The 17,885-nt window shown below is 39.1% G+C and overlaps 1 protein-coding gene across 7 annotated transcripts in view; it reads right to left on the bottom strand.

Moving 5' to 3' along the window:
- CDH7 (cadherin 7) overlaps positions 1 to 17,885 on the bottom strand; it is a 122,994-nt gene that overhangs the window by 13,149 nt on the left and 91,960 nt on the right. For all 7 annotated transcript variants that reach the window (XM_019815403.3, XM_023242082.2, XM_045041109.1 and 4 more), the window contains 4 exons: positions 11,459 to 11,595; positions 10,528 to 10,649; positions 9,756 to 9,873; positions 6,413 to 6,664 (listed from right to left, as the gene is read on the bottom strand). In XM_019815403.3, coding sequence (XP_019670962.1) covers positions 6,413 to 6,664; positions 9,756 to 9,873; positions 10,528 to 10,649; positions 11,459 to 11,595 — 629 coding nt within the window. The remainder of the gene's footprint in view (positions 1 to 6,412; positions 6,665 to 9,755; positions 9,874 to 10,527; positions 10,650 to 11,458; positions 11,596 to 17,885) is intronic.

Raw genomic sequence — 17,885 nt, 5'->3', positions numbered from 1 at the left:
TTTCAGGCAAAGAAATAATTTATGTTTAAAAAAGTGAAATGATAGGAAAAATACAGGGGTACTAGTGCAGTCTGGTGATCAAAGGCGGATGTCATTGCAAGTGACATCTAAGCTAAGATCTAAGGGATGAGAAAATTCAACTTGTCATTTTGTCTGGATCTATGTGCTGTAGAATAAGAGATATATGCAGATGCTCAGTAATAGGAGGCTAGAATTTGCACTTGTACTTATGAACCCACTCTATTATTTATAGTCACAAAGAATAAATGAAGATTTATATGTGATAAAATCCCAGCATGTGATTGAGGTAAATTAGCTATCAACTATAGCATTTTTAACTAAAATTTGAACTGAATTTTAACAACAAATGCAGTATCCTTGAAATGTCTGCTGCAATATTTTCTCTGTCTTTAGACAGATTTGGAAAATCATATATTCGGATTTATTTTTTCTTGAGCCCTTATAGATCTTGGGATTACTACACTGAAAATAGAATTTAAATATTTTAAATGTGTGCCATATCCACTTTATAGAAAAAAATTGGCTGGATTTGGGAAAAAATGCCTTAAAATCATATCATCTAAGGGAATGAGAAAATCTGGGTCCAATGGAGATACTACTTACGGATAAAGACAAAACTAAATCGAACATTCTTTTCCACTAATGAGTACATTAAAATCATCCATGGTCTAATTCAACAGGAGGGTATGGAACACCCTCTACATGTCATATCAGCATTTTATGAGATGCTACACACATAATGATCAAATAATGCTCAGCCCCTGCCTCTAAAAGCAGGCATCTACTCGAGGAGATAGACAAACTAATGAAACAGGTGAGTCAGCCTTGCAGGATGCTCTCATATAAACAAGGTGCTATGGGGTATGCAGGAACAGTACCCAAAGTCGACTCCGATGCAAAAAAGGAGAATGGTGTTCCAGGCAGAAGGAGCAAGTCATTTAAGAGTAGGTAAGGCAAATCACGAGGAGTCTAAGAGCAGCTCTGCCATTTGGCTGAAGGTTGAACTGGGAGGGAGCAGTAAGGTCACAGAGTCTGTGATTTTTGTCTGTAGACAATTGGGAGCCATGGAAATTTTATTTTATGCTGGGCTGTGTCACAGTCACATTTGCTTTGCAAAACATTACTCTGCCTGGGATGTTGACAGATTGGCATCTGGTAGAGACTGGAATGACTGCCATAATCCAGAAGGGCGACGATGGGCCCTGGGCAAAATCAGGTCCAACATCAAGGCAGAGAATAGCATAGATTCAAGGATCAATAAAGTAAAATTCATATTTGGGGATACTGATTGGCTGTGGGGCATGGAAAAGAAAGAAAAGTAAAGGATGACTGATTCCCCTCAAAAAAAAAAACATGATGGGGCGCCTGGGTGGCGCAGTCGGTTAAGCGTCCGACTTCAGCCAGGTCACGATCTCGCGTTCCGGGAGTTCGAGCCCCATGTCGGGCTCTGGGCTGATGGCTCGGAGCCTGGAGCCTGTTTCCAATTCTGTGTCTCCCTCTCTCTCAGCCCCTCCCCCGTTCATGCTCTGTCTCTCTCTGTCCCAAAAATAAATAAACGTTGAAAAAAAAATTAAAAAAAAAAACAAAACAAAACATGGAAGTAGGGACTAAATTGGGAGGAGAGGTAGGGATATAGGAAAACTGTTCAGGATTTAATAATTCTGTTCGATTTCTAATGCCAGCAGTCCGTTAGAATAATGAATGTGCCCACCTAGACTTTGCAAATTACCTGCACAAAAGAGACACTGTTTTCCATGTCTCAAGAAAGGGAAACATTTCATTATAACTCAAACCAAACTTCCCATTACTTCCCCAAAAGTATCACAAAGGCCTCTCCATTAAGTGTGCAAGTTAGGATGATTTCACTTGAGTCTCAAGACAGCGATAAAACTGGCCTAAGTAAAGTGAATATTGTGTGTACAAAGACAACTGGTATACTATACATTTAGGTGATAATGCAGTATCATCTCAAATTTATCATACACAATTCTCGATGCGTTCTCTCAAGGTTGGAAGTAATTGGAAGACCCTGTAAATTAGACACTCAGAGGTAACCAAAGAAGCGATAAAGCTGCTGTGTAAAGCAGATCAAAGATTCTGCTAGCTCTAATTTGGCAGTACGTGGGCTGTGATACCCACAGATCTGTAGGCATTTCCCAGAGACACACAAGTCTTTCACACGGGAAAACACACAGGGAAACATACCTTATAAAGGACATTCAGAAGCCAGGCCCGCCTGTGTCTGAGTCCTGGCTCTGACACCGTATAACTTTGTGCATGTCTCCCCAATTTACAGTTTTCTCATATAAAAAAGTGGGCATACGACTGCTTACTAACACCGGCCTAGGAAATGCGTGTTACGAGAATTAAATCGGACCATGTTTGTAAAGCACATAACTAACGGCTAGCTCTTAGTATGAGCTTATTAAATGTAATTCATTTTTTACTATGCTTGCGTTTGTTTGAAAGGGGAACCATGTGCCATCGTAAATTGGCTACTTCAGTCCTTTATTATCAATAGGACTGCTGCATCAAGTACTTTTGATCATTATAGATTATGATGGGGCTCAGTCTTTTACATAGTGCTATCATATTGTTCTCCGCATTTTTTTTTAGTTAGGTAATATTGTCACTTACAAAACTGGGAATATATTTTCCTGTTGAACAAAATCATGAGTGGCCAGAATCACAGGGGAGCAAGTACACTTCAACACTTCGTACATCAGGAAGGAAAAGTGAAAAGACCCATGACAGCTGAATGTGAAGCTGCCCATCCTGGGCACACTGGAAGAACTTGAACTTGAATTCCATGTAGTAAGCAGTGTTTTCTACAAATGTCGTATTGCACTTGAAGCTGGGCCAGTCTAACAAATCCCAATTGTGGCTGAAGAGCAAAGAGCCAGAGGGGGTGTTATAGGACTTCAATTACTTGGACCTAATGGTCCAAATAGGGAAAAACAAAACTGAATATAGTAAATTCAGTGACAGTTTCAACGTGCAGGAAAATGGACAAGCTAACAAAGTAACTGTGCAGACTAATGAAGAAACTGGCTATAACAGTCTTTGGATAGATGTGCAATAATACTGAAACCCTATTTTATTTTTTTTGTTTATTTTGGAAGAGTGAGCAAGCACACACAAGCAGGAAAGGAGCAGAGAAAGGGAGAGACGGAATTCTAAGCGGGCTCTGCTCTGTCGGCACAGAGCCTGACATGGGGCTCGGTCTCACGACCACTGTGAAGTCATGACCTGAGCTGAAATCAAGTTGGATGCTTAGCCGACTGAGCCACCCACGTGCCCCAAATCCATATTTAAAACAACTGAAATTCTGTCTGCTCACTTCTCAAAATCCACTGAAGTAGGAAGTTAGTGTCATTCATAAAAAGTTTTTTGAAGTGCTTTCAGCCTGGTTGAAAAATAAGCACATATGTCAACAATTATGAGTTTATGATCAAAATGTGTAACAATTTTGGGGCAAAATATTTAGACATTAGAATACTAAAGGATCTTGCCATATATTGGTGAAATGTTTCTACTGGCAAAATAACTGCATCTCGTTGATAACTTTCTCATGAACTTTGAATACGACCATAATCTCGCTCATTCAAGTTGTATTCAGTGGAAGGAAAGGAAGCTTCAGGCTCTAACTGTGGAATCATGTCTTTCATTCAGAGAATTCCCATGCAAATAAGTCAGAAAGGGTGAGAACAAAGTGGGGATGGGAGAAGAGTCGGGAAAGATTTCACCCATGAAATTAAAAGGACACAGAGGTGAAGTCAACACAGCCAACTTCAGACAACATGACTTTCCAATTTTAAGAAAGGACTACATATGAACATTAAAAAAAATATATTTTCAAGGTGCAATTCCTTTGTAGATTAATCCAAAAATCAGTGACTGAGAAATGCCATAAATCGCCATTGTTATATGAACTCCTGAAATCCTTGAACCTCATTGTACCTCACTCTCCCCCTCTGCAAAATGCAGGGATTTGGGTTGGAATGGATTTCTGTGATGCCTTCCCGTAGGAGCATTCTGGAACCTTCAGGGCATCCCTTTCTCTCATCTTATAAGTAGCTTTAATTTAAAACCTCACTGGACCACAACATCCCTAAACTGACCTAGATTCTCAAGGAGTTCTTCCCTATTTCCACCCTTTTACCTTTCTTTTTTTCTTGCAATATTTATTCAGAAGCCTAAAAAGGTTGAACTATAAATCCTGGTATCGAGTGTCTAGGAATATGACTCATCTTACTTCTTGAGGTGGAAAGAATGTGTTACTTGTGCACTAGAAGCCATGATCCGTGCCAGGCTGGCTGTCCCATCCACACCACCCTCACCCCAAATAGTCACATTGACTTTGGTACATACTCTGTGAAAACCTAGAGCCTACGATTGAGGTGACAGAACCAAAAGAACATGCAAAGTCCCGATTATCTGCTTCTAAAGACTCAGGAAATAAGGCACAAAGAGACTCAGTGCTGAACAGAAATACCAGTTTTTGGACATGCTGATTACTGAGCCAAGTCCTTACCAAGACAAGAAAGCCAACGGTTTCAAAACGAATTGCAGTACAATAGGCTCTGTTTTGACTTTTGTTTTTATAGACTTGGAGAAACTTTAGAAAAAAAAACAGTAAAATATACGCCTTAGCAGTAACATAAACGCCTTATCCTGAGAACAGGTATTCCTAATCTGGTATCTATTAAAGGAAAATGTTTAAATTTAAACAAAAAAGTTAACTAAATTTTGAAGAAATCAACAAAAACCTATAAACTTACCCTAAGATATACGTATACACATACAAATACTCATATGTATTATATGCAAAAATGAAATCTAGTAATACTCAATTTCACTTACCAGTGACAGCTAGGTAATGATTCTTAACTAATTAGAACCAAGCAACCTAAATTGCAAGGAACCCCTAAGTCCAAGGTAAAAGTATGTTCTAACAATGAAGCAGGCTTCATTAGACAGCCTTAAAAAAAGATAATTGACTGCTGGGTATGATTAAATTCTGGGAAATCCAATTTTATCTTATTCTTTTGAAGTCCGATGTAATCTAAATGGTGTGTGATAAACTAGCCAAGTTAAGTTCAAGAAGAGTCATCCACATACCATCTACCTTTGCAATGGTTCCATCTTTTTCAAAACTGAGGCTAATCGTTTCAATTCTCATCAGGCTTTAACTGGGAATCGCCATGCCTAATGATTTTCTGAGACTTTCTGCCACCTGTGTGAAGTTATTTGGTTAGCTGAAGTTATCGAAAACGTAGTTTACATTTGTGTGAGATCATTGACAGAGTGTTAGTAACTAGGTCTTAGCTTAGTTCATGGGTTGGGAACTTGCTTCACCAATAACACTTAAAAGTTACTGAATGTCCACTATGTGGTAGGCACATGACTGTCTCGTTTAAGGTTGACAATAACCTTATGAGTCTAGTTCTACTATTTTCCCCTCATAGATTAAGAAGCCAGCTTTAGAAGAATTAATGTTCCTCTGGTGAAAAACCAGTGTATGTTGGGAGCAGTAATAAACACTAGGTTTACCTAACTCCATAAATCTTGTTTTTAAAGATTACACATTACACAATGACGACTCACATCGCCAAGTTCTGCTTTTATAAAATTATAAATGGGTTCACAAATTAGACCCATTTACCTTAGAAAACACACAGCACGGTCTCAAACGCAATCATAAATGCTCATTGTCCTTGCTGTGGAAAGTTTCACTGTGAAAGAGAGTGTAGCTAAGGAAAAAAACCATTACCCAATGCCCATGTTGGCTAGCTCCCAATTTTTAAAAGCGTACTGCATAATCTCTTACAAAACTGTAATTCTAATACAAGTTGTAAATCTTATTTAACCATGTAATGAAATAATCCAGGAGAGTACAATTAAATATGTTAATTCTTGGGAAAACTGTAACTTTTGCACTGCTGGAATTACAATCTCTTTAACTTCGTGAATAATTATAAAATATTCCTTACATCCTTTCTGAAAAGAGGGGGCGTATAAAGCCATAATTTCTGAAGTAATCATCTTATCAAAACAACATAGAGAAGATTCTGGTCTAATAGACGACTCTGTAGGGTACTGTAAAACAACATGGTAAATTTGAAAAAAAATCAATTTTAAACAGTCCTGTATCTTCACTGCGATTTTAAAAAAGAGATTGGTATTTTTTTTTCTGAGCTGTGTTTTAAATATACCATTGGAAAGCATGGCCAAAGGAACATGGGTTGCTCACTGAACAAAACACAATAGAGGGGAACATTTGTGTATGTTCTCAAAAAGGTACCCAAGGCCAAAGGAAAGAGAAGGGTCACGGTCCATGCAGGGTTGGTGTGACTGCTCTCGCAGAGAAAGCACTGGAAACTGTACCCACCCAGTAACGTCAAGACACAGGCGAGGATGGCAATCAGGGCTCCGGTGCTGAGGCCGGCAGGTAGGACGTAGGCCTCCGCGTTGCAGGTCTGGGCTACCCCGTCGGCATCACAGTCACAGACGCGGATGGTGAGGGTGTTCGTGCTGCTGAGGGAAGGCGAACCACTGTCCACGATGAAGATGGGCAGGTAGTACACAGACTGCTCCTGTCTCCGGAAGCCGTTTCTCCTGGTGAGAATGGAAGCCGTGTTGTCTAGGATAAAGAAAGCAAACGTGTAACCCCAGATTTCTGGCAGACTCAGTCCTGCCAAACTGTATCCATTTAAGGGGGAGGGTGGGAGGAGGGGTGAAATAGGTGAGGGGGTTTAAGCGGTACAAACTTCTGGAAGAAACACACACACGCACACACACACACACACACACACACATGATGTATGTGAGTTAAGTCCTTCTGTTTGGTGTCTTTAGACCAAGCACTATATATTACCCAATACTGGTTCATTCTAGTACAGTTTAATACATTTACCTCATGCTTTGGAGTTATGACCCAAGGAAACAGTGACAAAGTAAAACTGAATATGGAAATTTTTATTCATCACTTACTAACTGCAGCTTTGTGAAAATCCCATGTAGTCTACCCTCTTACTTCTCTTACGTTTCGAACCACACACTTACAAAGAGGATGATGCAAATGAACAGGGTATCTTTGCAGAATCATGAGATGGCCCAAAAATCTCCACCCGTCTCAAACCCAATATAGAAACAATTAAAATAAGTCGATCCGGCTTTATCTAAGTACAGCTATCAGAGAGAAATGACGCTGTAGTTTTTAAAAATCCATATTGGTATATATCGTGAGCCAGGCCCCATGTGTATAAACATTGTGTCAGTGATAAAATGGGTCATTTGTGTTTAATTTATATTCAATATTCTATTTCATCTAAACGTTTAAAGTAATTATGAAACTTTTAACAGTGATCAATAAGTCTGTATCACATAACTGTGATTTCTAGATCAGAAATATTTTTTCTTATCTGCTAGCGGTTTACCCAGCTAACTTGTCTTCATTAATTAGAGAATGTATGTGGTCCTTTAAACTTACAGCAATTAACACATAAAGGAAAATAGGGTGCTAGTTTCATCGAGTGTACTTTAATATTGTATCTCCTTTCCAAGCTATCAAAAAGACATGTATCTAATGTTACCATAAAAGAATTAACAAGGCTCTAATGAAAGAGCAAGCTGAAATCTATTCTATCCAAATAGCACCAAACAGCAAGCTCACAGGAGACCAAAGAAATCATATAACCTGCAGTTACAAATATGGCAAGAGCAACTGTTTGGTTTTTGGATTCCATCCGGTAAGTTTTTATGTAAACGAATCTTCTGTTTTAAAACGTGAATTTGAGGTGTTCATTAAAAATCCACACATGCGGCTGAAGGATATCGTTTTCAGTATGTTTCTCTATACACTTAATAGTAACGCAACGTCTATTTCTTGGCCTGTCACTCAGATATATGTATTCATGATGTGATACACAAAGTTGTTTCAGAGTTGCTGAACGGTAATCTAACATGCCTGGCATCAGAGAGCACACTTGTGCACGCACACACGCACGACGAATCAAGGAACACGTGCAAAAATGCCCAATACGTGAGAAGGGAGCCCTGTGCTCAGGAAAGATATCATAAGATGTGTGATGTTCTCTATGAAGTTCCTATGATGGAAGCCAATATAAGAACTAATCTCCTAATTCTTACATGGTTCATGCTGGACGCTCTGGACTTGACTTTGGGAAGTCTTTCAAGTGTGCGTTTACTGTCCAAAAATCATGGCACTGCATGATGATGACACATGGGGGAAATACTCTCTTCTTGGAAAGGTCATAAATTCCCCTCTCTGCATTTGTGCTGGGTGAATCCAAGTGCTGAGAACTGTCCCTTGCAAATATGATTAAGTCAGAGAGTTTGGGATTACTCACATAGAGAATGTTCTTCCTTTTACGTTACAGAAGGGACAAGATAGTATTCTCATTTAAGCAGAGGATGGAATCAGGAAAAATATTTTAAGACTGAAGTTCTGAGGTCAAACTTGGATTTTCGGCGCTAAACAGGATGGAGGCTTTAGGCAAAAAGCACTTCTAAGTCATTTTAGATGAGCCACTGTTTGACTAGCAAATTGTTTCTACGTTTTGTTTTTTTGTTTTTTTGTTCCTGAAGCCTGATTCACATATTCAAGCTGAAAGAAATACATGTTCTGTATTGGTAGGGGAATACTCTTCTCGATATATCAGTTGCAAATACCCTTCTGTTAAAATAAATACCTTGAATGAAATCACCTGTGAATAAATTCAAAATTAGACAATAGAATGGTCTTCTGCTTCCCTTAAAAGTTCTTGTAATTGTCTATATGTTGTGTATATGTCTATAATTTTATATATATACATATAATTGTCTATATAAGTTGTTTATATATAATTATATATGCCTGTAAGTCTGTATATATTTATAAAATATAAATATTGTGTATATTTATTTATTTATTTAAGCAAAATCAGAATATACTTACAGGCCTCTGTAAATATGTTTCTATAATGACACTTAGGGAACTGGTAAAAGTGTTCACCTCTGACGCAAGGAAATGAGATTGAGGATGACAGGAAATTCTTTTTTATATTTCCTTGCACGAGAAGTATATCTTTTAATTATCTGCATGGATTACTTTTATGTAAAAATAAAGGAATAACTGATGTTGCTATTGAAGGTATTAGGTCAAAATTGATTTATGTTGAAATCAGATTGGAAATACCAATTATTTTCCTAACGTCTCAGTTATGCCTATATAGGATAGCCTTATTGATACATTTAGCTGGCCCCTCAAATGTCTAGGAGTAAAGAGAAAGGTGGACCTGCCTTTTCCCTTATTTGGATTTTGGCTGGAAGTGATTTAAGTAGCAGCTGCTTCTTAATGACAGCAAATCCACAGATAAAAATTACTTAAAAAAAAATTTAAGGGCAATGAGCCCCTTAAGAGTTTATTTGAGAGAGAGACACAGCACGAGCGGGGAAAGGGCAGAGAGAGAGAGAATCCCAAGCAGGCCCTGTGCTATTGGGGCTCAAACTCACAAAACTGTGAGGTCGTGATCTGAGTCGAATTCAAGAGTTGGATGCTCAACTGGCTTAGCCACCCAGGCACTCCACTCACTGCCCTTTAATTAATGTCCTTGTAAGTGTCGGTATATGTGTATGTATATGTATTCCACAATCAGGATTCCTGAGCAAGAAAAAGTTGTTTAGAGAGTTTGTACCTGCTGCCTCCACTGGTGACCATAATAATCCCTTACCTTTGTTATCTTTCAATGAAAAGTTGTGGTTATTTGTTGCATCAGTCGTTAAGCTGAAATAAAACTGGTGTCCATTGGATGGCTCATCTTTATCAACGGCACTGATCTTCTGGATAACCTAGGGATGGAGAAGTAAAACATGAAAATATGTTGTTGTGCTCGGCTTTGTTTTCTGTGACAGAGAAGAGCAATTTTATACCTTATAATAAACACCATCCTTCTGGAAGGAAGGAGCAGATAAACTAATATGAACTCAATCTAAAAAGGGCTCTGAAAAACAAGCCGTGTCCTTTTCAAACGCTGTGTTTGAATTTACTTTTGTGAACCTGAGACATAAGCTGTACCAACTGATGACACCATCCCCGTAAACATTACAAAACACTGAACAAAATGGATGAGTAGAGCAAACCAGACCGAGATTAAACTACACTTAATTCTTTGAAGTTCAAGGTACTTACGCCCTGCTGTGTAAAGTGGGGAATAGCTCAATCAAGCTTAATATGCTAGACTTCGTAAAGGAGTCAAAGCCCTCCACCATTTACCATGGCTTTTACAATGTTTATCTTTCTTCCTGAGAAATTTCATCATCCCAATTAAACCAGAATTTTAGAGTTCCTTCAATGTTAGTTTATGCTACACATCAAAGTGTTAGTTTTGCTGAGACATGCTGACCATATTTTATCTTAAAGCTGACAGAATTTCAAGGGCAACTGCTGCTGCATATTTTAAAAGAAATCACAAGCTAGGAGCCTGGTGTTCTGAAAGCTCTCACCTGCCCTGGCTGGGCATTTTCACACACGGTGGTTTCATAGTCCATAGCAAATTCAGGGGCATTGTCATTGATGTCGAGTATAGTAATGGCCACATAGCCTCTTCCAACTTGAGACGGATTCTCTAATAAAGAGGAAAATGTCTTATCATTTACTCAGAGTAAAGCTGTTATGCCATTGCCATTTAACTCAAGAAACTCCTATTAAAAATAATTAGAATCAATAAAAAGGGTTTGCCTCTCTAAAGCATGACCCTAGTAAGAAAATGACCAAACTTTGAAACAAAATCTAGAAACTTAACACTGTAGACTTCAAAGAGAGCAACAGGAAATTTGATCCAAACATCATGTATACGTACAGTATATGCATTTTTTTTAGTCCTTGATAAGAAAATTATTGAAAGAATTAGCAATAAACCATGAATTTCAATGTTCTTTGAAGCTACAGCTCAGGTATGTAGGACTACACGTATATAATGTACACCTATGTATGTACATAATATGCATAACATAGAAGTGTGCATTATTATGTCGATGTCTTTCTTATCAGGGACTCAAATGAGTTCAACATCAATATGCAAATCTGAGTGTCTTGGCTAGAGATCAACCTACTACTTTCTGGAAGAAACTGGCCCAACTCTGTATCAGCATAAATGTAGCTTATGAAATACGACTACAAAGCAACAAGAAATCCTCTGAAGGTAACTCAGGCCCATTATTTTATAGTCCTCTCTTTTCATTAACTTTCTGAGCATTAGAAAATAAAGTTAATGAATATAAATTTATTTCACAGCTGGAAATTAAGGATTTTCAAAGTTTTGCTTAACTTGAATAAGCACGTAATATGACTCAAGTGAAATGATAACCCCATGACAACCCACTCTCCACTCTCAATGTCCCCCATCCTAACTGAATACTAAACCTTGCAACTTACGGCTCTCCATGGCAAGAACTGTGATATTATGAACAGCATTTGTCTCTCGATCCAAAGATTTGGCGGTTGTAATAACTCCACTGTTGGCATCGATATTGAAATACCTCTCCAAGTCTGTGTTTCTGTCAATTGAATACCTAATGCAACATTAAAAAAGAAGAAAAACACTTCAATATTTGTGTTTGATTACGATTTGCTAAATTTATTTCATTAATTACACGGCCACTCATCAAATCCTGCTGACACCACAATCTGTCACATTAGTACAAATACATGCTTAGCTTAAAACTTCACCAAAGTTATACTTGGTTCATCAGTTCTTGTAACCTTTTTGATTTTCTGTCAGTAAAAAATAAACACCCTAGTGTAGTTCTCTTCACAGCAGATTTGATATTATAAGCTTCAAATTTATTTTATTATGTTAGTTCCCCCAAATCACTTACAATAGACTTAGTAGCCCCTGCCATGGTTATAGGTCCCTCTAAGATGAAATATACACAGACATCCTGACCATTCACAAACACCTTTTGTCTTGACAACTCCAGCCAGATCTCAACCCCCCAAACTTAAAAAAAAATCCCTCAGGATCTTGACCAGGATTCCATAGAGAAGTTTCAAGGTAGAACCCCTAAAATTACATGAATATTTTGGTGTCTAGGAGCATTTTCTCAAAATATCTGCTATCCAAATATGAGTGAAAAATGTTCCACCTGCGTTCTTAATCCATTATGCTGTTATGTGTTCTGTATACAAAATTCACCCACCTCCCATTAATGACTGTCTTTAAATGCCACCCCCCAGTCATTCTAGTTGAGTAAAGGGATCTCATTTAAAAACAGACAGACAAAACCAACAGATAAACGCATACCCAATTTAAGAAAGTATTCTATGTTTCCATAGTTCTCCAACACTATTATTAAATAGAATCATCTACTTCCAGTCTGATGTATCACAAAATGCTAGACACAATAGCAAGGAAAGAGGAGGCATCAGAAAATATTAGAAAATTAACCGCAAACCAACAAATATTGTCTTTGTCCAGCAATAGTAGGTGTTTGGGTACTGAGAATGTTAGGAACTTATTTTCTGATGATTTCTATTTTCTTGATGGCATATGAAACAAGATTATCAGCTGAGAGAGCAAAGGGGTGGAGGTACTTTGAGAAGAGTAGTCATTTTTTTTAGAAGAGACAGAAATATAAATAAATATAAATACACACACAGAGACCAGGGGATGTGTAACAGAAGAGCTAAGCATTGTGGATTGATACTTTGAGATTTATGTTCATCAATTTAATATGAAACCAGTCATTCTATGTGTCTGTCTTGCTCTGTTGTCATAAAGGCGCATAAAGAGCATAGGGTTATTTTAACTGGTCACGGACAATGGACGGGGTGGGGGGAGTATGGACAACAGGGGCATGTACGTAAGAGTGATAATAAGGAAGGCCCATGATCTGTAAGTTGGTAAGGAAGAACTAAGGAAATAAGAGAAGACAGACTGATTTGACAAGATTCTGATTGCACCAATAGATTGTAAATCTCTTTCAGGATGTGGAATTTCTAAAGTGGAAAGCAGTGGACAAAGATTAAGATCCTTGAGGTAGATTTTCCACAGTAGCGTATATACGAGAGCTGACAAGTCACAAGTATGTTCGTGAGAATCTAGGACTAAATCAAGGCAGAAAAACAGATCACTGGAGGTAAGAAGACCAAGAAACTGAAATAGGCACGAGGCGTGAGTAGGCATTTTTCCAAAGCAGATGTCCAGATTGCTAACAGACCCGTGAAAAGATGCTCAACATCACTCGTCATCAGGGAAACACAAATCAAAACCACCATGAGATACCACCTCACACCTGTCAGAATAGCTAAAATTAACAGCTCAGGAAAAAACAGGCAAGATGTGGAGAAAGGGGAACCCACTTACACTATTGACGGAAATGCAAACTGATGCAGCCGCACTGGAAAACAGTAAGGAGGTTCCTCAAAAAGTTAAAAAGCACAACTATGCTACAGTCCAGCAATTGCACTACTAGGTATTTACCCAAGGGATACAAAATCACTGATTCAAAGGGGCACATGAACCCCGACGTTTCCAGCAACATTGTCAACAATAGCCAAATTATGGGAAGAGTCCAAAGATCCATTGACTGATGAATAGATAAAGAAGATGTTGTGTGCCTGTGTGTGTTTGTGTGTGTGTTTGTGCTTCACCTTCCTCTTCGTGACTGCCCTTTACTTAAAATCTGAAAACTCTCCTGCAGGTCCTCTTATGTTCTTTATATAAAACTCTTCTCCTTTGCAAATTTATACAGTCCCATGACTTAAATAACTTGTGTATTTTTGATTACTCCAAAATTCACATAAAATCCTCTTGGCCCACTAGACTTATATATTGAATTGCCTGCTTAATGTCACCACATGGATAGACAACATGAATGGAGATGTAACACGTCCCAACTGATGTTGTAACTGCTACAGTCTCCCAAGCCCCCTACTTCCCCTACTCTTTCTCCTCTGAGTAAATGACACCACCAGTCACTTGAATGTTCAATAAAACAATCTAGAACTGGTCAGTGACTTGTTTTTCTCACTTACTCTTGCATCCAGTTTCTCAGCAACTTCCAAGTACAAGTAGTTCCAATGGCCATACACTGTAGCCTAGATTCTGCATTATTTTACTCTTTATCAATGTGGTAGGAGAAAACTAACAAATTGCTCTCTGACGCTAAGGCAGAGGGAGTCAGAGCAGATGTGGGGAAAGAATGAGCTGTTGGCTTGAGATTGAAGGTCTTGGCAAGGACACAGAGGACACGGGTTGTCCAGAACACTCCGGGTGGTGGTCATACTTCTTCATCACAACGACTTGGGATCACTGAGGATTAAAGGGGTTCCTTATTTTCAGGGGCGCCTGGGTGGCTCAGTAGGTTGAGCATCCGACTTCGGCTCAGGTGATGATCTCACAGTTTGTGGGTTCGAGCCCCGCATCAGGCTCTGTGCTGACAGCGTGGAGCCTGGAGCTGCTTCGGATTCTGTGCCTCCTTCTTTCTCTGCCCCTCCCCTGCTCATGCTCTGTCTCTGTCTCTCAAAAATAAATAAACGTTAATTTTTTAAAGGGGTTCCTTATTTTCAACCAGTCCTTCCAGGCATACAAAAACCTAGATTTTATATAGGAGACATTCACTACGATATAAAGTTACCTAAGAAAAGCAGCCCCTCAATCAAGAGAAGTAATGATTACATGGGCATTTTTTAAGTGAGAGGTGCCAGATGTCTCTCAGGAGGATTGACTGAGCCAAAAGAAAAGGAAGAGCCTAAAGAAGTTCAGAGGAGCACCTTGTACAGGTCTGGACCCATGGGCCAAGGCCCTGAGATGTTTGATGGCCCGAGTCAATTAGAGGCTGAACAGAAAGGAAGGGGATAGGTTGTTTCTCTAATCACAAACTGAAGTGAATGTCAGTGCATCTCCTCATGCTGTTAGTGGTGTTTGGACTCACGATGATCCCTCTACTCTCTGCAAGTGACAGCCTAAGAAAACTTGGCCTCTTTCAATGCATGTTGGAGGAACCAATGAAAGAGATCACTTCTATGATTTGCCGCAGTTAAAGCTTGTGCTCTATCCACTTACTAGGCAGGCAGCTTGAAATCTCAGTGTCCAGCCTCAGTCCTTTTCTTGAGAGCTGTGAACTGCTCCAGACACCTGCAATGTCTTGAACTCAAATTCAGTAGATTTAAAGCAGATCCAGCGGCCTTTCCCCAAAACTATCAGTTCTTCGTAACTTTCCTGTTTTCGGAACGAGCTGACTATTTAAAGCAGAGTTGACGTTTTTCTCTGAATCCTCAACTGTGAAGGGTCATGTGTAACAAAGACTTCTACTTACATGTCTAATATTCATTTACCCTTCATTCTTATTAATAGAACCTTGCTTTTGTTAGAGGCAGCCATGTGTTCAGCTGAACAACTGGGATTACTAGTCTTCCATGCTGATGCGGTGTCAATCTCCTTATATTAACATTTTAGCAAATGAGATGAAGAAAGTTGAGTCGAGCATGACTGAAAAACCCCTACAGACGATAGGAAAGAGATGATAATTCAGCTTGCATTTGATGTCTGCCCCTTCCCCTCCATCTCACCTGGGACACGCACACAATGGAAGAGGTCCAAAAACCATCTTGTAAATAGGAGGTGATGAGTGCTTGGCATGAGAAGCAAGGCCCTTGATGACATTATACTGCCAAATTGTCAGTCCTTGGGTGCATAGCTCCAGACTTCTCATTAGTAAGTCATTAGTGTTAAGCTTTGTTGCGACTAGCCAAGCACAATTTCGAACAAGGGCAAGCAGGTACTATTATGGTGGTATTTCAGTATCAGATACTAACATCTCACAGTTGGTTGTTGATGGAGACAAGATTCAGAACCGTGTCATCTGAGCCACCTGTCCATTATGTACCACATTACCCATAAACGAGCTTTTAGTCCCTGTCACTTACAACTCGACAATTCAGCTTCTTTTCACCTTTTCCCAATGCTCTCTTATCTAAAACCCTAAGCCAAACTGATGTTAACGGATTAATTAAAAGGCCATGTGTCTCTCCATTTCTGATGTCTTTCCTCATGTTGGTCCTCCTGTACTCCGTGTTTCTGCCTTTCCAATTATTTTAGTCCTATGATTCCTTGAAGACAGTCCTCTAGCATTAAAGCAGCAAGCCTTTCCAATTACATAAAAGAGAAAGAATTTTTCCCCCCAGTCAGGGCCTCTCTAAGGCGCCAGATGTGGAGCAAGAACAGAGGAGCTGTCGTGACTTCTGCTCTAACTCATCTCCATTTTCCTGGCTTTGGACGCATGGGACTTAATTGCCATCCTAGAGAATTGCATTCCTGCCTCAAATCAGAGACCCCCAGGCCTCAGAGGTTTGGGGCTTTGCTTGTGGAGAAGAGCAAATCAGAAAATGTGGTTGATTTATTTGGGAGGAAAAGGAAGGCTCATGGGACAGGGTCCTGCCATACATCATTTTGAAGAAAATGGGTACCGGTTTCAGAAAGAAAGCCCAAGAACAACATCAGAAAGCAGCAAGATTTAAACCTAAAAGCTAACATGTTATGAATTTTTGCCAACCCAAGAGTGTTCTTCATTTCGACCCATGCCCTGCCCCCAGCATCAAGTTTCTATTAAATCATGCCAGTAATAATTTTGGAAAAGTCTTTAAAAAAATAATGTAGTATGATGTGATGTGACTGTGGGACCCCAGGATTCGAAGTCAGGACACCCTGGGATATTAGCGCCAAGCTTGATCTGACTGCCTGGAGGGACTACCAGTAATTTAATCCCTCAGCCCAAATTTATTAATAAGTGAGTTGAAATAGAGATCTCCAAAATTTTGTTAAGTGTCTGATCTGATCTTAGCAATTATCCTACATTATCACAGAGAGTCACTGCATATTTTTGTAACTCTAATTTCCCTAGGATCAAACAAAAAATTAGGGCACTCGGTACTGGGAAATCAAGGCTGTTCCTATAGTATATTGCCAAGAAAAAAAAAAAAAGAACAATTCATAGTCAAAGCGACATCTCTGAAGTTTAGTTCATTAAAGCCATTCTGTTTTAAAAATATAACACACGCATATAATCCATAATGGGCCTTTCTTGGTTTGTATAAAGAATACAGGCTGTCACTAAAATCCCTTAATGTTTAATGTAGGGAACAGTTGGAGGACACATATTTGGATCTCTCTGTTCTCTAGATCTTACAACTTTTTTCAAAACAAATATTTTAAACTAAAAGCAAAAACCAAAGCAAAAACAGTTTACAAGTTATGCTTTTTTAAGAAACCCTGCAGTAGTTAGGATCTGTGAACTTGGTGCTCCCCACCACAAATCACACACAAGGAAATAAAGGACACAATTTATGGCCCCGACCCTGCCACTGTCCTCCTGTACTCATTTGGGCTCTCGAATCACTATTTATACTGCTCTCTTTCTTTCGCTGCAAAATGAGACAGTTTTACAAGATGGTTTATCATTTCCAGATTTAACATTTGCTTTTTTAAGTAAGGTTTGGTGTACCACCCCTTTCCAGCTAGATAACAAGAGGGTTGGGAACTCATCTCATCATCTGTATACGCTCGGCGCTCTGTACGTCTGCAATGAAAAGAATTCCTTAATAAGCGCCTGTTATTACCACGGCTGCTGTTTGAGAAGCTATGGAGATCAATCGAAATGTTCTTCTCCAGTAGCATTCTTATCGCCCAGCTACTGAGATGCATGTGAACACTCACAAAAAGGACGTGTGGGTGAGTGAGCTAGATTAACACAAATGTATCACTGCTACTCCCCAAATGGCAAAAGATAATGTGATAAATATACACGAACAATTCTGAACACAGAAACAGCTGAGTCATTCGAGTTGAGATCTTAAGAAACGC

This window comes from Felis catus, chromosome D3 (assembly GCF_018350175.1).
Source record: "Felis catus isolate Fca126 chromosome D3, F.catus_Fca126_mat1.0, whole genome shotgun sequence".
Taxonomy (NCBI): domain Eukaryota; kingdom Metazoa; phylum Chordata; class Mammalia; order Carnivora; family Felidae; genus Felis; species Felis catus.
The sequence above is the reverse complement of the archived record's forward strand: the minus strand, read 5'-3'. Positions and strand labels throughout refer to the sequence as shown.